Source organism: Neoarius graeffei, chromosome 13, assembly GCF_027579695.1.
Source record: "Neoarius graeffei isolate fNeoGra1 chromosome 13, fNeoGra1.pri, whole genome shotgun sequence".
Lineage (NCBI taxonomy): Eukaryota > Metazoa > Chordata > Actinopteri > Siluriformes > Ariidae > Neoarius > Neoarius graeffei.
The window spans coordinates 3,445,438-3,467,194 of record NC_083581.1 but is presented as its reverse complement, the minus strand read 5'-3'; the positions used below and the strand labels follow the sequence as shown (position 1 = coordinate 3,467,194).

Below are 21,757 nucleotides of genomic sequence, written 5' to 3'. Positions count from 1 at the left end.
CTCTCTATCCATGGATTCACCCATCCTTCCTTCCATGGATGTCACTAGGATTGAGAGATTGAGAGATGGGCGGGGCTCAGCCCCAGGAGTGTGTTCAGTAATGTGCGCACGCTGAAATTTTTTTTTTTTTATTGCTCCTACATAGGCTTCGTCAATTATTCATTATTTGAAGAACATTTATCAGAATCAGTATCTGGATCACTTTCTTTTTCTACCCTGCTATTTCTGTCCTAAGTCTTCAGGATATCTTCTTTATATTAACAAAATAAGTCTAAATCAGTTCATTAGAGGCTGGGGCTATGTTTATGAAGAAAGATGTTTGCAAATCAATGCATTTGGTAAAAATTAATTAGGTTATATTCCAAATAAAGCTATTTATTTCAGTCTGATGCACTGAACAGGAGACAACATAATGGTGTGGTCTCATCTCATCTCATTATCTGTAGCCGCTTTATCCTGTTCTACAGGGTCGCAGGCGAGCTGGATCCTATCCCAGCTGCCTACGGGCGAAAGGCGGGGTTCACCCTGGACAAGTCGCCAGGTCATCACAGGGCTGACACATAGACACAGACAACCATTCACACTCACATTCACACCTACGCTCAATTTAGAGTCACCAGTTAACCTAACCTGCATGTCTTTGGACTGTGGGGGAAACCGGAGCACCCGGAGGAAACCCACGCGGACACGGGGAGAACATGCAAACTCCGCACAGAAAGGCCCTCGCCGGCCACGGGGCTCGAACCCGGACCTTCTTGCTGTGAGGCAACAGTGCTAACCACTACACCACCGTGCCGCCCACAATTCAATTCAAAGTACTGCATAGAATGCATTTCAGCAAAGCAAAACTGGCAAAGATTTTTCCTGGCAATAGTGAAGCTTGCAATAGATGTGCCTTTGTCCCAGCTGACTTAGCACATACTTTCTGGTCATGCTCGAAGCTAACAGGGTTCTGGAAGAGCTTTTTCAAGATCATGTCAGAGGTTCTAGGTGTAGCTACCACTCCCTGTCCGCTCATTGCTATTTTTGGAGTTCCCTCAAATTATTCAGAATTCAGTAAGCAGACATTAAATGTTTTAGCATTTGCCTCTCTGATTGTCCGCAGGCCTATCCTTCTACACTGGAAGTTGCCTAAACCCCCAGCAGAACAATCTTGGCAGACTGACCTAATGTCATTCCTTAAATTAGAAAAAAATCAAATTTTCACTCCGAGGGTCAACTGAGAAATTCTATACTACATGGCAGCCTCTTATCTCATATTTCGATAATGTAGCTACAACTCCTACGGTGTAGGAGTGAACAACACATTTTGTTTATTTGTCCAGATGTGCTCTTACGTCAATATGAATGTACAAATGTAAAGTGGTTGATGAGATATTCTGTTTGAAAAGGGAAGACCAACTGGGGCGGGATAAGGTTTTGTATGTTTTCTACTTGTTTTTGTTTGTATTTTTGTTTATTTGGGGAAAAAAATCACGCATCTATTTGTAAAGGTCATGTAACATGATGTAATGTGTTTCAATAAACAGATTTTAAAATAAAAAGAAACTCACATTGATAACATTACCCGGATAGCTTTCTTTCATCTCAGAAACATTGCTAAGATCAGAAACATAATTCACTACATGATGCAGAAAAACTAGTTCATGCTTTTGTTACCTCTAGGTCGAATTACTGTAATGCCTTACTGTCTGGATGTTCCAGTAGGAGCATAAACAAGCTCCAGTTAGTTCAAAATGCAGCAGCAAGAGTCCTTACTAGAACTAGAAAATATGACCCCATCACCCCTGTCTTATCCACACTGCATTGGCTCCCAATCAAATTTCACACTGATTATAAAATACTACTATTGACCTTTAAAGCACTGAATGGTCTCGCACCACAGTACCTGAGTGAACTTCTGCTCCTCTATGACCCGCCACGCCTACTTAGATCAAAAGGTGCAGGCAGGGGCGCCACCAGAAATTTTGGGCCCCATGAAAGATTAGAATTTTGGGCCCCCCAACTTTGCCCACCCTCGTCACAATTGCACTATTGTCATTATTTGACTTTTGATAGCCCATGGACCTTGAGTTTGTGACTTTGTTATTACATTTTATGTATTAACCTACCAGGGACTAGATGAAAACTGGTCAGTGATTAATTCTGGTGCATTTACAATCACAAATGAAAATTCAAGATTTTGCCACATGCCTTCTTGTGCTAGGACAATTCGTAGTGAAATGTGTGATGTGACTGCTAATAAATCATAGAAAAAGTTTTCTACCCAGCATCAAAATACCTATGGTTATGTGTTAGGTAGAAAGCTGTGTGTACTGTTCTGCAAAAAGGGAATATGTTCAAAGCAAAGTGTGTCTAGACAGAAATTTGAGCGTAAGCAGAGTTAGACTATTGGTTGCCCCTCCATGGACCAGGAGTTTTTGACCTTGTTTTCTAATTTACACTTTTATATTGTTTGACCAGTAGATGGCAATATAAGCCCAGACATAATTCAGGCCAATATAAGCCCATACATAAAAAGAAAAAAGGAAATAAAATGGTGAATGATGCAGCAGTTATTATTGAGTTGACTGTAAATAAACATAACCAACATTATTTAACACACTGCTTTGAACTCTTCTTCATTCAAGTGTGCAAAATTGGGCTACTTAGTATGGAGTTCATTCGTTCATGTGTTGACACAACTTGCATGAATCACTGTATCTGTATGGATTTATAAGATATACATTCTTTATAGGCTACTTCAGTGCCAGAGAGTTCCAGAAAACATCAGTAATCACAATTTCCTGCCTTGATTAATAACTAGGCAACAGTTATTTCATACAACATAATGCACTGCAAGAAATTTGCTATATTTGAAGTTTGATGCATACAAGTTTGATGCATTTAAATGAACTCCATACTCAGTAGCCTTACAAATGTTACCCATAAAAGACAGGAAACATCTTATTATAAATTTATTTCAAAGTGACACAGAGTGACATTTCAATTTGATCAATTACAGTACGTACGTATTTCTTCATATGTTGTAACCTCTATCCCTCTTTTATGTGTGCTGCGCTTTCTCCAGCTCCTCAATTTGAAACCAATGGTTTAGAACGTGTGAACATTCCACACACGTAACCATGTCAAACACTTGACTGGTGTCCGTTATTAGCAACACTTTAATCTAGCAAACTGTATATGGCGCTCGCTCATTAAAAACTTCAATCCTAAAGCATTTATGGGTTGTATTGCTGCTTACCTCCTTCTCCAAAGGGCGGTTCAGTGGTTTGGTAAGGCGGAGGTCCCCCTGAGGCTGAATCTGTGCCTATTTAGTGCACCCCATTAGTTATGAAACTGGTTATTAGCACTAGTTATTAGCACCAGCATAACGTAATATTTCATCTTGTTTATCACACAAGTCAGTTCAGTTATTAAAATGGAAAAAATGTCACTGTACAAACTGTAAAAGTGTTCTGTTGATAGGCTAATCCAACCACGTTCATACTGTTCATTTACCATTCGCTAATATTTTGAACACACATGTGAGCGATAGCTACCTTTCTTTGGGAAAAACTGAGTGACCAGTTGCCTGCCTCTCCGGTCCCTCTCAGCTTTCAGCTGCCTTTCTTTACGTTTTTGACAGCCACTCTTCATATTTAGCGATCATAGACTGTACGCACTCCACTGCTGGCTGGCTGGCTGCTGCACCGCGACACAGCAGCAAGTAGCGTTGCACTGATCAGCACACAGATTTAACGCATCGCGCTTCTACCAGAACTGGACTGTACCATTTCGCAAAAGGGGGAGGGTTAAATGACAATATGTTGAAGAACTCAAGAAATAGACAACCTTGTTCAATTAGCTCATTTCACCAGATGGAATATTGCATTGTTGTTATTTCAAAAGTCTTATTAAAATCATTAAAAGCATATTATCAGCCCCTTAAAGGGCCCCATGGCAGTGCTGGGCCCTGTGAGGGAATTTTTAATGGATGAACATTATTATTCTCTGTGTTTCTGTATGTTGAGCTCAAGTGGCCTATACTGAGAAAGATGTTTTTTCCTATGTTGTAATCGCTTTTCTGTGGCCTTCGTGGTAATGAGCAGGGTGCTTGAGTTCAACCTAGCTTGCATCTTCTCATGATGTAACCACCTTTCCTGACCTTGGGGGTGATAAGCAGGGTGCCTGAGTTCTGATAACTACCCATCCGCCCGAACGCCAGGTGCACGCTCTAACAAAGCTTCATAGAAAATCTTGAGCCAATCACGTGAAGATGCAAGCAGTAAGCAAATGCCTTTAGAGTATAATAGATAGCAGCCACTAAAACACAACTCAGAGAGCGCGCGCGTACTCTCACATCACTAGAGGTGATGCTTAATTTTCTTTCTTTCTTATATACCTTTGTATGATTTACTTTAATAAATGACTGAAAAGACGACTGTTAAGCGTTCTGAAGTGTTTATTAGAAATTTCCATTACAATTTGGCGTCCCCTGGGTGGGCCCTATGCGTCTGATCCTCGGACGACGGAACACTCCCAAGGCTACGGTGTGGAGCTGAGAACTCGGACGAGAGACCAGACCGTCAGGGCTCACCGAACCAGTAAGTGATAACTTTGCATTCTTGTGTAAAGAAATTAGTGGAAACAGTATTTAAAATGATATAAGAGACGGACAGAAGTTTGTCCGAGCTCAGGAGGACTGCTAAACTGTGGTACCATCAATATGTTTGCAGACAACGGATAAAACACAATTTTGAGACAATAAACTGCGAGTAGTTTATTGGGTTGTGTAAGAGAATTATCCGCCTAAGTGACGACTGGGTAATCGCTCGCCTACTTGAGGAGGGGAAGTACGGGTGCGTGTTTCGACGGATTCACGTTCAGCGATTCGTGGGAATTGAATCTTGCTCCCTTTGTTCTGTGTGAACAACTGGCCCGTCTGGGGAACGGGATAGAGAGGTTCGATCGCGAAAACGCAAAGACACACCGGTGTGCACGCAAAATATTGATGAATTAACAGAGTACTGTCCTCCTCCAAATTCTGAAACAGAGAAACAGATTTTGTACACATGCGCGAGTTGTCTTTGAGGTTGTTGTGTTAAATGATACCTACTGTACTTTGGTTTAAGGCAAATGTCAGATAAATTGTTTACTAATAAGAACACACCTAAAAGATTATTGTGTCGCATTTTTGGACATAGTCCAACCTGTTCTTTTTGTGATCCTGATAAAGAAACTCAGCCGCTGTTGTCACAGCCTATTAATATAACAGTGTACAATGGGGAACAGAAGCAGCAAGTTAGAGAAAGGAAAGGAAGGAGCAGGTAAGCCTGAAGCTACATGTGCTATAATAAGAATTGGATGTTCCTATGACAGCCCAAGCATCCAGTTTATGAAAACCTCGTATGGCGAGGATTGTTTGGCACAGTTTGACATATGGGTAAAGGACTTAGGATTCCCTGAGAAGGGCAGTTTTAGTCCCAGGCAGATAGGACAGTTAGAAGAAAAGTTGAAACAGAAGGAAAAAGAAGAGTCTGCAGATAATGTTAAGTTCTTAGGGGACTGGAGGGCGTTTTCTGCATGGAAAGAATAAACACTTAAGAGAGAGTACAAAAGAGAGAAACGACAGGCAGGGCTCTCACCCTCTTCTCAGTGTTTGAAATTTCAGATGGACCCTGACCTGGAGTCTGCCCCACCACCCCAACACACACTGCCTCTTCAGCAAGGCGGAGCATCATTCCCACAAGCGCCTCACCCACAGAGAAGGGGAGAAGTTGAGACGAAGGAAAAAACTGAGCCTCTGGAATCTCCTCCAGCCTACCAGCCGCCTCCAGCATCAGCACCTCCCCTCGCTTCTCCATCACACACGAGATCCGGTCTTACATATGGCGATGGAAAAGATACTCTCCTGGACCTGACCACGTGCTCACCAGTGGGTCCACAAGGCCATAATCTAAAGTCTGAAGTCCTTCATCTTCCAATGGTGGAAGTGGCTGGAGCTGGTGGCGTGCTTTTAGTCCACAGACCCTGGACGACAGCGGACATGAAGGAAAGCATGGCTTCTCTTCCCAATGTGAGAGAGGTAGGAGGAAAGACATTTGGTAATGAGCTGTTGATATTTTGCAGAGAATTCCGACCGACCACCCATGAACTTCGCCGCCTACTCATGGTCAAGATGGGTATAGATTGGAGCAAAGTTTCCAAAGATTGGCCGGAAGCTGACCAGCGAATGACTACACCAGACTGGAGTGCAGTTGTCAATAGTGAGTATAGAGATACCATCACTGCTCTCTGTGCTCGTCTGGATAGTGCTTTTCCTTTGAACATAGACATGACTAAGATCAGTATGTGTAAGCAAGAAGATGGAGAAGGGGTGTCAGCATTTCTCACCCGTCTCACTGCTGTGCATGAGAAACACAGTGGCCTGACCAGACCCGCGACCCTGGCTGGAGTGGAAGGCACTCCTGAGGTCTGGGAAGCGCACCTGCGGAACAGTTTCATGAGCGGTATGGATCCAGCAGTGGCCAAGTTAGTAAAGCAGCTCTGTCTCCTGTGGGAAACCACCAGTCTCACCAAGATCGAGCAGTACGCTGTGCATGCAGAAAAGCTGCTGAAGGAGAAGGAGAAGACAAAGTCGACATAAAGAGACCAAGACCTACACGCCGCCACTCTCACTCTTTTCCAGACGGTTCAGCCTGGAGAAGGAGGAAGAGGAAGAGGTCGAGGTAGGGGCCGAGGCAGGACGACCTGGGGCGACCCGTCCTGGATTAAAGGCGTAACCTGCTACAACTGCAATCGGAAGGGACACATTGCTCGAAATTGTCTCCACAGAAGCAGCCAGAAGCCTTGTGAGGAGTACAGCAAAGCAGACTGATGGGCGGACTCCGGGAACGGGCCCCACACAGAGAACAGGGGAGGTAACACACACACACCTGATGATACACATACACATAGACAGGAGCATTCACATAACGTTAAACACATTAGTAGCAGCACCTGCATACAACAGCAAGATTACACAGAAACGCCCGATATACCAGTCCAAATAAATACACCTGAAGTTGCATTAAGTTTGTTAAAATACACAACTACTCCCTTTTCTAAACTCCCTTGTATGCCCCTCACTGTGTGTGGGCATGTGTTAACCTTTTTAGTAGATTCTGGAGCAGCACACTCAGTGATACAACATGGGGTACTTCCAGTAGACCCACCGCTCAGCTCAAATTCTATTCAGACAATGGGCATCTCAGGACGACCTGTAACCGAAACTTTCTCAGTCAACCTCCCGTGTGAAAGCGAGGGAGGAATAGTTACGTCCCACTCATTTCTCATCTCACATACATGTCCAGTAAATTTGTTAGCATGTGATTTAATGTGCAAATTAGGAGTAAATCTCATGTCCACTCCAGATGGGCTAACCATTGAAGTAAGTGAAATGTGCGGTGTGCAGTATGGGTTTGGAAGCCCCCTGTATGTGTATGTCTGGCGGCTCTGCTCAGATCAGCTCACACAAACTCCAAAACACCTTGTACAGCTCGCACGCTTGAACACCTCATCAGTTGACACAGATTATATGAAAGAGGAAGATTTGCATTGTACAGCACATGTTCACCAAGGGCAAGATGTAGAGTTTGAAAAGACTTGGTTTGCAGACCCCCACACGTGTGAAAGATTGACCCTCAAAACTACATATTGGTCTAAACATTATTGTGCTGTGCAGGTCCATTTTACTCGTTGTCCAAACAGCTGCATCAATGCTAATCGCAGTGTTCTCAAACATGTTATGCACAGCCTCAGAACAGAGGACTCTGAGGTTGACTGCTGCCAACATGATTTCTTTGACATCATTGATTCTATACCCCATGTCTCATTAGCAAAACCGCGAGCCGCCCATTGGAGAGACGTGGGGAAGTGGGTCAAGAAGTGTGCAGCCAATGACAATGAATGGTCCCGAACAGAGGACCCTAGTGTGCTGTTTTGTCAAAGGCTTGGGGTCTACAAGCAAAGTCAGGCTGTGTGTGTGCATGTTAAGCGCAGCGTAATACTAGCCACTGATGACCAGGGTCCTGGAGACCCCAGCCGTAGTGGCCTGTTTGTCTCTGTTTCCACAGGCATAACTCCAGCAGAGGTGCACCCCAAATTGGCGGGAGTTCCAAATTCCGTTTGGGCAAAGGGTAAACATGATGTGGGCCTAATAAAGAATGCTGAACCAGTGGTGATCACCCCCAAATCGGATTTCAGGCCTAGGCAGACCCAGTATCCACTCAAACCAGAAGCAATTGCAGGTATAAAACCAGTCTTTGATTCGTTGCTGAAGGCAGGTGTAATTGTCCCTTGCCCGGACTCTCCAGTGCGCACTCCTATTTTTCCAGTTAAGAAGGCAAGAAAATCGTCTCAGCCCGATGAGTGGAGGTTTGTCCAAGATCTGCAAGCAGTCAATGCTGCGGTTGTTCCGCGCGCACCTGACGTCCCTAACCCATACACCATTTTGGGCCAGGTGCCCGCTGACAGTAAGTGGTTTTCAGTGGTGGATCTAGCAAATGCGTTCTTTTCTATTCCTATACATAAAGACAGCCAGTATTGGTTTGCCTTTATGTATGACGGTCGTCCATACACTTTCACTCGTTTGTGCCAGGGTTACTGTGAGTCCCCAACCATATACAACCAGTGCCTTAGAGACAGCCTCGCTTCGTTAACTTTGTCACCGAGATCAGCTTTGCTGCAGTATGTTGACGATTTAATGATTTGTGCCCCAACTAAAGCTCAATGTGAGGATGACACCATAACGCTACTGCGACACCTCGCTAAGGAAGGTCATAAGGCTAGCCTCACAAAATTACAGTTTGCAAAACAGAAGGTGCATTTCTTGGGGCATGATATCACAGGGGAGGGAAAAACGCTGTCTGCGGACAGAGTCTCAGCTATTCAGAAAATTCCCAAGCCGATCACTGTGAAACAAGTTTTGTCATTTTTGGGTATGTGTTCCTATTGCAGAGCATTCATTCCGAATTATTCCATCCTGGAAAGTCCAGTGAGAGAGCTCGTGCACGGTTCGTCCCTCACTGCTTCATCACCTGTCGTATGGACACCAGAAGCTGAAGAAGCATTCCTGGCCCTAAAAGGCGCCCTGCAGACCACACCCACACTGGGACTGCCTGATCCCAATAAACCATTTGTTCAAACTGTAGATGAAAAGAAGGGCTTTATGACCTCTGTTCTTTTGCAGAAACACGGGGATAGATTGAGACCTGTAGCTTACTTCTCCAGCAGGCTGGATCCAGTGGCGGCTGGACTTCCTGTTTGCCTGCGTGCAGTTGCTGCAGCTGAAAAGGCGGTAACTGCCTCCAGAAATATTGTGGGGTATTCTAACCTCACCCTTTTGGTCCCACATGCTGTCTCCCTGCTTCTGTTGGAGAAAAAGACGTCACATTTGTCAGCACAGAGATGGTTGAAGTATAACACAGTCATACTTGATATGCCTAACATCACTGTGAAACGTTGTACTGTTCTGAATCCTGCCTCTCTTCTCCCTACAGAGGACGATGGAGAGCCACATGACTGTGTTGCTCTCACTAACGATTTTTGTTCCCCCAGGGCAGACTTAAAGAGCGACCCTTTGGAAAATCCAGACATGATCCTCTATGTGGATGGTTCAGCCTCCAGAGACCCAGAGACGGGAAAGAACAAAGTAGGTTTTGCCGTAGTCTCAGATCACGAGGTCCTCAAGGCGTCACGTCTGCCCTCGAACCTGTCGGCGCAGGCTGCAGAGCTCTGTGCCCTCATTGAGGCATGCAAATTGGCGGCAGGGCAATCTGTCAATATTTTTACGGACAGTAGGTATGCATTTGGCGTTGTGCACGATTTTGGCACCATTTGGAAACATAGAAATTTTCTCACTAGCACAGGATCTCCCATTGCACATCATAAATTGGTCTCTGAGTTGTTGGATGCTGGTCTACTCCCTAGAGCTATTGCTGTGTGTAAGTGTGCTGCCCATACTAACAATACTGATCTTGTGTCTCAAGGGAATGCCAGGGCGGACGCGGCAGCTAAGTGTGCAGCCTCGGCTTCCAGTTCACCCTCTAACCTTGCCTTTCCTCAGGTTTCTATCCCTTGTTTACAGCTAGCGGACCTTCAGAGCACTGCCACCCAGGACGAGAGACGAGTCTGGAAACAGGCAGGCTGTATCCTTGCAAACTCGGTCTGGGTTTGTCCCTCGGGCCGTCCCTGTCTACCAAAATACATGTTCCCTTTCTATGCAAAATTGGCACATGGGCTCACCCATGTGTCAAAAGGGGGGATGGTAGCAGAAGTAACAAAGAGATGGTTCACAAAGGGGTTTTCAAATTATGCTGCAAAATTTTGCAAGCAATGCTTGATATGTGCACAACATAATGCAGGTCAAGGTATCAGACTAACTCAAGCAGCACACCCAATACCAGACAAACCATTTGATCACCTCCAAATGGACTTTATTGAACTGACACCTAGTGAAGGGAAAAGGTACTGCCTGGTAATAGTTGACATGTTTTCAAAATGGGTAGAAGTATTCCCCACAGCTAAACAAGACTCAGAGGCAGTAGTCAAAGCACTCCTGAGAGATGTAATTCCTAGGTGGGGTATACCTAGCAAAATCTCAAGTGACAATGGAACACCCTTTGTTAATGCAGCCCTAAAGAAAATAGGAGCATTCCTAGGGATAGACCTGAAACAACATTGTGCCTATCATCCTGCCAGTGCAGGAGCAGTAGAGAGGGAAAATGGGTCACTTAAAAATAAACTAAGCAAAGCTTGTGCAGAAACAGGGCTAGGATGGACAAAGGTACTCCCTGTAGCACTCACACAAATGAGGATGCAAACTAGGCCTAAACATGGGTTAAGCCCATTCGAAATTCTGTTTGGACGAGTACCCAACACGGGGATAGGGCTAGCTCAAGGAACACTGCCGGACACCACACTGTGTGATGATGCAATGTTGAATTACTGTGCAACGTTGTCCTCTGCTTTGAAATCTATCCACAAACAGGTAAAAGAAGCACTTCCCAAACCCGCTGAGGGACCTCTGCACGATCTACAACCAGGGGATTGGATCGTGGTGAAGGATTTCCGACGAACCAAGTGGAACAAGCCACGGTGGAACGGCCCATTCCAGGTCCTGCTCACGACCCCAACGGCAGTGAAAGTCACAGGCAGAGTGACGTGGATCCACGCTAGCCACTGCAGGAGGGTTCCTGAACCGGCTAAGCAGGAGGGAAAAGAAGGCCTAAGTGACCCAGATGCTGACTAAAGCTCGAGGAGAAAGAAGTGTTAATTAAGTACATCTGAGGACAGAACCCCAACCATAAGGTGGGACAAGTGGTAACCCGAGACTCAGGAGGAGAGGTAAGCGATTATCATTCAGAAGGTGCCTTACATGACCGCTTTCCTGCTTTGATCTAAACCACGTGGCGAGCAAGTTCCACGGGACTGAGCGTGACAGCACAGTTACGCTGTTGCACCCTCAATAGAGAAGAGTATTTAGTATCTAGTCAGTAAAACTCGTTTCAGAAGTCCCGAGTTTCTCCAAGCTCCGGTGAGGTGGGACGAGGGCTGATAGGGCATGCTCGCCCTCTGAGCACCAATACACGTCAAGAAGGGCAAGGGTTAACTCGGAGACCTAGTTAACACAAAATGAAGGGGGTAAATCATTATAAACTAGGTCCAGTTGTGGGCCTGAGTATCTTGATCCTAATGGGGCTCATGGGAGGATTCGTGTGGTGGTCGATACAGGGAACCCAGACTGACACAGAATCAAGACGAGGGAGACATCCAACTCATAATTTGTATTGGCAGTATGCTAATTTCACAGCTAAACAAGCTAACAGGTCAAATTGTCTAGTTTGCTCAACTCTGCCACACACCGTTACACAACCATTCGTGTTCGAGATCGCCAACACAACGGATGAAGACACTGCGCAAGCATGGCGAGCTGTGATGGAAGCTGTCTGCAATGATGTAGAAGACTGTAGTGTCATGTATCAAGGTGGGGGAGACGACCCAAGGGTAGAAATTAGTGTAAATGAATTAGGAAAGGGGATAAATTATACCTTATGCGCAGGGCGAAAGGGTGATCCAAACTCAAACCTCGTAGGGAAGGTCAAGGAAACTAGGTGTTCAACCATTTGCACTGTGCAGGGTTCAGTCCCAAATCCAAATGTGACTTGCACAGGACGAAGTGGCACTCTGTACAAGCAAGGCAGAAAAGCGATAACAGGAAGTGACTTAGGACCAGGAGGGAATCTAACTCAGTTAGCGGGTCCAACCTTCTATTACCCAGGCTGGCAGTGGAAGTGTGGTCACTATGTGTATAACTTTCTTCCGGTAGATTGGAAAGGCACGTGTGCTCTGATCCAATTAGATGCCCACCTAATAATAGCAACCCCTGAGACGAGTGGCAGACGACGCAGAAGTGTCGGCGATGATTTTCCTCCTCCGGAACATCAGCTGCAACCCAAGGTGAAGAAATTCTTTCAGGCACTGTTTCCACAGTACGGGATAACACAACTCTGGAATGAACTTGAGGTGGTGCATTATAGGCTGGCGCAGTTTGTGAATTCAACCATAGAGGCCATGGAGGGTGTGAGAACTGAATTGACCGCACTCAGATTAATGACGACACAGAATCGCATGGCCCTCGACATCCTTTTGGCAAAGGAAGGTGGAGTGTGTGTCATGATAGGAGAACACTGTTGTACGTACATTCCTGAAAACGACGGAAATCATGGTAACATCACTGAGGCACTGAACAAGATGCGCAAGGTTGCTGAACAATTACGAGCAGACGAACATGGAGGAGACAAAGACAGCTGGTGGCATTGGTTTAGTGGATGGAAGACCCTAATTCTATCCACCATACCGGTCCTGGGCTTAGTGATTCTGATGCTATGTTTGCTCCCTGTTCTCTGTCAATGTTGTATGTCTGTGTTTCAGAGGCAGCTGACAAATATCGGTTACCAGATGGTGAAAATAGACTCCGATGACTTGCCTGACTGGCCTCCAAACTCACACGAAGACTATAACCCACCGTTCCATGACATCAGCACAGTTGAAATGAAATTGGTCCTGACTTAAAACACTTTCATTATGATTGTTTCCTGTTCTATTATTCCTGATCTATGTATATGGCTTGCTAGCATTTATTTAAGATGTCTATGTCTTATAAAAACAGCCTTAGCATTATCCCTGTACACTCAATGACGTGTTAAGTCGAATCTCTCTGAGAACTCTTATCACTGAAACTGTGTACAGTTCTTTTCTTTCCTTTAGCAATTTATCCTATAGGATAAAAAGGGGGGAATGTGAGGGAATTTTTAATGGATGAACATTATTATTCTCTGTGTTTCTGTATGTTGAGCTCAAGTGGCCTATACTGAGAAAGATGTTTTTTCCTATGTTGTAATCGCTTTTCTGTGGCCTTCGTGGTAATGAGCAGGGTGCTTGAGTTCAACCTAGCTTGCATCTTCTCATGATGTAACCACCTTTCCTGACCTTGGGGGTGATAAGCAGGGTGCCTGAGTTCTGATAACTACCCATCCGCCCGAACGCCAGGTGCACGCTCTAACAAAGCTTCATAGAAAATCTTGAGCCAATCACGTGAAGATGCAAGCAGTAAGCAAATGCCTTTAGAGTATAATAGATAGCAGCCACTAAAACACAACTCAGAGAGCGCGCGCGTACTCTCACATCACTAGAGGTGATGCTTAATTTTCTTTCTTTCTTATATACCTTTGTATGATTTACTTTAATAAATGACTGAAAAGACGACTGTTAAGCGTTCTGAAGTGTTTATTAGAAATTTCCATTACAGCCCCTAGAATTGTTCTAACCTTTCCCCCCCTGGCGGCGCCCATGGGTGCAGGCTATCTGCTGGTACCTCGTATAGTGAAGGCTACATCAGGGGGCAGAGCCTTTTCTTACAAAGCCCCACAGTTATGGAACAGCCTTCCAAGTAGTGTTCAGGAATCAGACACAGTCTCAGCGTTTAAGTCTCGGCTGAAAACAGATCTGTTTAGTCAAGCCTTGTGTTAATGGTGTTTATGAGGTAAAGGAGTAGATCTGGAGGATCCTCAGACAGAGTGTTTTGGTAAACTGGGATGTATGGATGCTGTCAGTCCCCACTCGCTTGCTCACTCGAGTTTGTTGACGGTGTAGTGGCTGCTGCTTTATGTCCCGGGGCCCCTCATGCCTGTGTTACCTTCTGGCTCTCTCCTTTTAGTTATGCTGTCATAGTTAGTTGCCGGAGTCCCTGCTTGTACTCAGTGCAATATGTATACTGTTCCTACTTATTCAGGTGACATTGGGCATACCTAACAACCTGTGTTTTCTCTCTCTTCTCCCCTCCCCACCCAAATCTGTCCCTCTGAGTTGCATGTCGGTCCTGAGATCGAGATGCTGAACCTCTTCTGCTCCTCGGACCTGCCTGATCCATCCTGGTGCCCTGTGTCTGGTTGGAGTCTCATCGCATCGCTCCTGTGGAGGGCGGCCCCATGTGGACAGTTGGGGGTTGCACCTGGAGGACGCTCTGGACTCTTACAGTGGTGTTTTTGTGGCTGGGGACTGCGGTTGACTTGCTGACTTTGGGACTGCGGTTGTCATGAACGGTTTTGCACTCGGGTTTCAGTCGGTGGGGGGTTTATAGCATCAACGAAGCTGACTTTGTGAGGACTGTTAATGTTATAGTCATGTTGTCTGTTGTTGCCCAAATGAGGATGGGTTCCCTTTTGAGTCTGGTTCCTCTTGAGGTTTCTTCCTCATGTCGTCTGAGGGAGTTTTTCCTTGCCACCGTCACCACAGGCTTCATCACTGGGGATAGATTAGGGATAAAATTAGCTCATATTTTAAGTCATTCAAATTCTGTAAAGCTGCTTTGCGACAATGTTTATTGTTAAAAGCGCTATACAAATAAACTTGACTTGACTAGAGAAAGAGAGAGGAGTATAAGGAGAGAGGGGAGATGGAGCAGAAGGAGAGAGAGAGAGAGAGAGAGAGAGAGAGAGCGCCATGGCATGAGAGACAGAAAACGAGAGAGAGAGAGGAGCAGAAGGAGAGAAAGAGAGAGAGAGAGGAGTATAAGGAGAGAGGGGAGATGGAGCAGAAGGAGAGAGAGAAAGAGAGGGGGAGCAGAAGGAGAGAGAGAGCAGAGGGGGAGCAGAAGGAAGGAGAGAGAGGGGGCAGAGAGAGATGCGTGCTGAGCAGTTGGAGGTTGAGGACGGCGTCTCTGAGAGAGCTCAGTCAGCGCTGCTCTTTAAATCACACATCTCCTCTCATCACTAAATCCACTCGTTTCTCGCTCTCCCTCGTTCCTCTGAAACAATCCAGGACTCTTCTCTCCTTCGGCTTGTCTGGGTAACGCCTGCTGTTTGCTCCCTGTAGGTAAGAACCTAAAAACCACTGGGTCTCCATCAGATAGTGTGTGCTGGGATTACGAGTGTGCAGGAGTCACGAGGAATTATTATTATTATTATTATTATTATTATTATCGTTTAGGCTTACAGTTGAAAGGTGCTGAAGAAAAAAGTCAGCGTGGGGATGTTTTTCATTACAGATGTTTTACAGCTTCAGCTCTTTCACTCCGAGAATTAACAGAACTTCTGGCTTTGGGTGTTGTTTTTGTTTTGTTTTACCTTCTACATAAGAAGCATTATATATTTAAAAAAATAATTATATTATGTTGAAGTTAACATCAGGTTGAATTCATGAATCATTAAAAGCAGTGTTGATTTTTTTTTTGCGGTCTCTTCTGGATGAGTGTAAAGTTTTCATGTACCGTAAAGAGTCATCACTCAACAGATTCAAGGCTCTAGATCACATTCAATGCCAGTGATTTCACATAAAACCACATGGAGCGCATGTTGATAGAAAAAAACAAGAGTCTGAAAGTGTTTGGAGTTTGAGTTTCTCAGATTACAGCGAGGATCTGAGGTGATCTTCATAGCATCTCAGTTACACAGAGGACACACTCTATGGATGGTCTGAGAATGGATAAGTACATCAACAGGCCTTGTAGCATGACATCATCAAAGAACAGCGATGTGGCGTCTGGGACGTCCCACGACACCTCGGTGAAAAGTCAAGCAAGTCAGACTTCTTTTTTTTTATTTTCTCGCCTAGTTTGACGACTCCTAAGACGTGTTCCTTGATATTCCTTCTGGTAGCTATGATTGATAGTTTCTTGACTCTCCTCCTTGATGACACGCAGGGACCTGAAGGATGATTGGCCGAGGTCAAACTTGTAGTGTTTCCAGTCTTGGGGTATGTCTCTATTAGCTTAGCACATCTAGCCACTGGGATTTTTGCCCATTCCTCAAGGCAAAACTGCTCCAACTCCTTCAGGTTAGATGGGTTGCGTTGGTGTACAGCAATCTTCAAGTTATGCCACAGATTCCCAATTGGATTGAGGTCTGGGCTTTGATTAGGCCATTCCAAGACATTTAAATGTTTCCCTTTAAACCACTCCAGTGTAGCTTTAGCAGTTCCTGCTGGAACGTGAACCTTCGTCCCAGTCTCAAACCTCTGGCTGACTCAAACAGATTTTCCTCCAGAATTGCCCTGTATTTAGTGCCATCCATCTTTCCTTCAGTCCTGACCAGCTTTCCTGTCCCTGCAGATGAAAAATATCCCCACAGCATGATGCTGCCACCACCATGCTTCACTGTAGGAATGGGGTTCTCAGGGTGTTGGGTTTGTGTCACACATGGCATTTCCCATGATGGCCAAAAAGATCAATTTTAGTCTCATTTGACCAGAGAATCTTCTTCCATGTGTTTGAGGAGTCTGCCACTTGCTGTTGGGCAAAATCCAAACGCGTTTTCTTAAGCAATGACTTTTTTTCTGGCCACTCTTCCATAAAGCCCTGCCCACTCTGTGAAGTGTACGGCTTAAAGTGGTCCTATGGACAGATACCTCCATCTACGCTGTGGACCTTTGCAGCTCCTTCAGTGTTATCTTTGGTGTTTTTGTTGCATCTCTGATTAATGCCCTCCTTGCCCAGTCTGTGAGTTTTGGTGGGCGGGGCCTTCTCTTGTCAGGTTTGCAGTGGTGCCATATTCTTTCCATTTTGCAAGACACTGTACTCCAGCAATTCACCATTTTTTATTTGTGACAACATCTTGTACTTTGTATCCATTTATAGTTACATTTAATGGAACCAAAACAAGTTAGTTCCTGTTCTCACTGATGTTACAGCAGCTATAAAAAGTAATGTAAACAGTTTCTTAATAAGACTTGCCACGTTAGCGCGCTTTATGAGTTAAACACATAATAATTAATCTCGAGACTGTCCTTTCGTGTCACCAATGGGAGGGGAAATTGTGTTAAGGTACCCAGACCCCGAGAAAAACCCACGGGATTGGATGAATCGCTGCGGTTTAGCATTCTACACAAATTCTAGACAATTTGACCAGCTCAGTTTTGATTTATCCTCGTGCAGGCATTTGCAATCTCTAGGAGCTGTGTAATGTAGGTATATTTTATTTTTTTTTAATTGTTTCAGCATTTATATATGGCATTACTGGATATGCACAAAATAATGAAACAACAAATCAGTACTCTGGACATGAACAGTCAGAATTATGTTTCTGGTGTGCACTGCATACATGTCAACCTTTGGTCAATCAAACCTGTATAACCAACTTCCAAAATCCGTATTTCCCTTACAGAGACAATCAGTAATCAAGTCCACGGTCGAGTTATCGATGCGCGTTAACGCCATTAAACAAAGACTTAACGAGCCTCAATTAGGTGTCGATCACTAACAATTATCGAGAACGGAGATCAAAGGATCGATAAAAGGATGAAATGACTGTTGATAATGCTAAACTTAACACCTAGTTAAAGAGCACCGGCTGCGTTTTTATACCCCCCCACCCCGCCCCGCCCCGCCCCACAGCATGACATAAATGACATCATCACTGATTTGTGTCACATGAGTGAAGTGAATGGTGAAGATTTAGAAAACAGAGCGAGTCAGTGTTTGGACATCGACAACGATACGATACGGCGGTAACCTCCGTCATTTCCATAACAGACGAAGAAATCAATCGTCGCCTCCGTTCGAGATCCTTTAACTCAGCCAGTGAACTGTGAGAGTGACTCGGGAGGAGAAATTCGTGATCAGGAGAACGTGCCGAAAATTTCGTATATAATGCGAGTGTGTGGTGCGACACGCGGCTCCATTTCAGTATCGCAAACTTTTCAGTATAATGAACTATTTGGACGTCACCCAAGGACTTCGTTATAGCGGAGTGGAAGTGTACGTAGAGGTAAAAAGGCGAAAGACTGTGTAGTTCACAAACACGTTCCCCTGAACACTCTCTCTCTCTCGCTCACTGTCTGCTGTCTCTCTCTCTCTCTCTCTCTCTCACTGTCTCTCTCTCTTTCTCACTGTCCACTCTCTCTCTCTCTCTCTCTCTTGCTCACTGTCTGCTGTCTCTCTCTCTCGCTCACTGTCCACTCTCTCTCTCTCTCTCTCTCTTGCTCACTGTCTGCTGTCTCTCTCTCTCTCTCTCTCTCTCTCTCACTGTCTCTCTCTCTTTCTCACTGTCCACTCTCTCTCTCTCTCTCTCTCTCTCTTGCTCACTGTCTGCTGTCTCTCTCTCTCGCTCACTGTCCACTCTCTCTCTCTCTCTCTCTCTTGCTCACTGTCTGCTGTCTCTCTCTCTCTATCACTGTCTCTCTCTCTCACCATCCACTCTCTCTCTCTCTCTCTTGCTCACTGTCTGCTGTCTCTCTCTCTCTCTCTCTCTCTCACTGTCTCTCTTTCTCTCTCGCTGTCTCTCTCTCTTTCTCACTGTCCACTGTCTCTCTCTCTGTCTTGCTCACTGTCCACTGTCTCTCTATCTCTCTGTTTCTTGTTCACTGTCTGCTGTCTCTCTCTCTCTCGCTGTCTCTTTCTCTCTCTCTCTGTCTTTCTCTCACTCTCTCTCTGTTGTCGTCTCTCTCTCTCTCTCGCTATCTTTCTCTCTCTTTTTCTCTCTCTCTCTCTTGCTCTCTGTTGTCTCTCTCTCGCTGTCTTTCTCTCTCTTGCTGTCTCTCTCTCGCTGTCTCTTTCTCTCTCCCTGTCTTTCTCTCACTCTCTCTCTGTTGTTGTCTCTCTCTCTTGCTATCTTTCTCTCTTTCCCTTGTTGTCTCTGTCTTTCTCCCTCTCTTTTTGTCTCTCTCTCTTGCTGTCTTTCTCTCTCTCTCTTGCTGTCTCTCTGTTGTTGTCTCTCTCTCGCTGTCTTTCTCTCTCTTGCTGTCTTTCTCTCGCTCTCTCGCTCTCTCTCTTGTTGTCTCTTTCTCTCTCGTTGTCTCTTTCTCTCTCTCTCATTGTCTCTCTCTCTTGCTGTCTCTTCTCTCTCTCTTGATGTCTCTCTCTTTCTCTATTGCTGTCTTTCTCACTTTATGTAACATTTCTGGAAGGAGTCTCCAGTGTCAGAGGTAAAGCTGTAACTTTAAGTTTTCTGACATCTTCAGGGCCGAGGAGTAACAAGCTGCGGGGTTTTTTTTGTTTGTTTTTTGTTTTTAACTTTAAGAAGGAAAAAAGAGGTACAGGTGAGGGAACAACTGTTTATCGCTGCTTTAACATCAGTGAGAACAGGAACTCACTCTTTTCATGGACGTTCCACAACATTAAATGTAACTATAGACCAATAAAAGTGACGCGTTGTTCTGTAATTATAATCCTTGGCAAGCTGCTGTGGTATCAAAGGAATAAAACACTTCCCGTTAGAGGAAAATAATGAACTCAAGGGGGTAACAGGAGCTCCGCTTCATCCGCTTCATCACACCACTCTGTCAGTGATGAATTTCCGATAACAGCAGGAAACAGAGTGTTTGTTTTATTAGCTACATAACGCTGTAAATAATGTTAGTTATCAAATTAAAGCCATAAACTTAATGAGAAAATGAATTAAAAAAACAGATCAAGCAAAAGCTTTATTTCTGCTTCAGTTTTCTGGCCTTCATCCTGTGACTGGAAGCGAAAAATCGTTGGCATTTTTATTTCTTTATAAATGTGTTTGTGTAGAACATAAATTATATTCTTCATTCAGCCAGGAGAGGAAGATTGGATCGAAGCCTGTGGCACAAATGGTTCAACTATCCAAACATGTACTCTGTGTGTGTGTGTGTGTGTGTGTGTGTGTGTGTGTGTAAGAGTGTGGGACTGGATGAAAAATAGCATAATAGTACTTAAAGTGAGTGACGTTAGCAAACAGGCTGGAACAGTGAATCCTCTTGTTTTTCAGTCAGCAGCTACAATCCTGTGGCTTTCACGAGGTTCCTGAAATTCGAAACACTTCCCTCTTCATTTTTTGGAGGACTGATTAAAAAGAAAATAAATAACACAAGGAAGCTCACTGCTTTCCTTTTCATCCTTTTTTATCCATCATAATTTCTATCATTCATTAAAATTCCATTTCTTACTTCTCACACAAGTACATGGGAAAAAGAAAGTACACCCTCCTTCAGCTGTATGGTTTTATTGATTAGGACGGAAATTACAAATGTGTGATTTTCACCAACTTCTACAAACAAACATATAAACACACTCCTGTCCATCATTTAGTTGTTAAGTGCAGAGGTGGACAGTAATGAAGTACATTTACTTGAGTATCTGTACTTTACTTGTAGCCTAGTAAACTAGACCCACCCGCCTAGCGGCCAAAAATATTTTTGCCTAGTGAGTGGGTCTAGCCTCGCACCATATAAACAAAAACACCCCGGGCATCAAATCGTGCCCGCCAATCACAACACAAGGTTTTTGTTTGGATTCTTTGGGCGGGCTTTTGCAGGAGTGACGACAAAGCTGCGCGACGCTGGAGAAAGCACAGCAGGAAAGATGGCTACGGCTAGAGAACAGCGCGCGTTTGACTCCGCTTTGGAATCAGTTTTAGAAGAATTAGACTTGGAGTTTTCGTTGAAACATGAGCAGGAAGAGGCTCTCCGCTCATTCCTTTTCAAGAAGGACGTTTTCGCTGTTTTGCCGACCGGCTATGGCAAAAGTCTGATCTACCAGCTGGCTCCGCTCGTAGCCAAAAGGATGGGGCTAGTTTGTGCAGTACGAAGAATTAATAAACAGCTTTGAAACATTACTTTTTGATTGTTTCTTATTTTCCCGTTATTTTAAATTTAAGGGAAATTATTTCACCAAACACCACTAAATAAAAACTCTCAAAAACAGTTTAAGCAAACCCTTGAAAAAAAAAAAATGAGTGTATGTGGTACAGACTCCAAACTTGTGGCCATTATCTCCAAACTTCTTAATATCTAGAACCTCATCTCATCTCATCTCATCTCATCTCATCTCATCTCATCTCATTATCTGTAGCCGCTTTATCCTGTTCTACAGGGTCGCAGGCAAGCTGGATCCTATCCCAGCTGACTATGGGCGAAAGGCGGGGTTCACCCTGGACAAGTCGCCAGGTCATCACAGGGCTGACACATAGACACAGACAACCATTCACACTCACATTCACACCTACGCTCAATTTAGAGTCACCAGTTAACCTAACCTGCATGTCTTTGGACTGTGGGGGAAACCGGAGCACCCGGAGGAAACCCACGCGGACACGGGGAGAACATGCAAACTCCACACAGAAAGGCCCTCGCCGGCCACGGGGCTCGAACCCGGACCTTCTTGCTGTGAGGCGACAGCGCTAACCACTACACCACCGTGCCGCCTATCTAGAACCTGTTTATTAATTAATACGCATTTTGAAAAATTATTTATTTCAAGGCCTCCCCCACTGCTTTC

General features: G+C 44.7%; 2 protein-coding genes across 3 annotated transcripts in view; both read left to right on the top strand.

The window, feature by feature from the left end:
• The first annotated feature begins 7,377 nt into the window (after positions 1-7,377).
• LOC132896371 (uncharacterized) lies at positions 7,378-11,272 on the top strand. Its single transcript, XM_060937148.1, has 2 exons — positions 7,378-8,270; positions 8,358-11,272. Exons 1-2 carry the CDS (start codon positions 7,382-7,384, stop codon positions 11,270-11,272), a joined length of 3,804 nt encoding a protein of 1,267 aa, XP_060793131.1. The 5' UTR covers positions 7,378-7,381.
• Positions 11,273-15,087: 3,815 nt separating this feature from the next.
• opn7b (opsin 7, group member b) overlaps positions 15,088-21,757 on the top strand; it is a 51,298-nt gene continuing 44,628 nt past the window's right edge. For both annotated transcript variants that reach the window (XM_060936707.1, XM_060936706.1), the window contains exon 1: positions 15,088-15,396. The gene's annotated coding sequence lies outside the window, so the exon portion shown is untranslated. The remainder of the gene's footprint in view (positions 15,397-21,757) is intronic.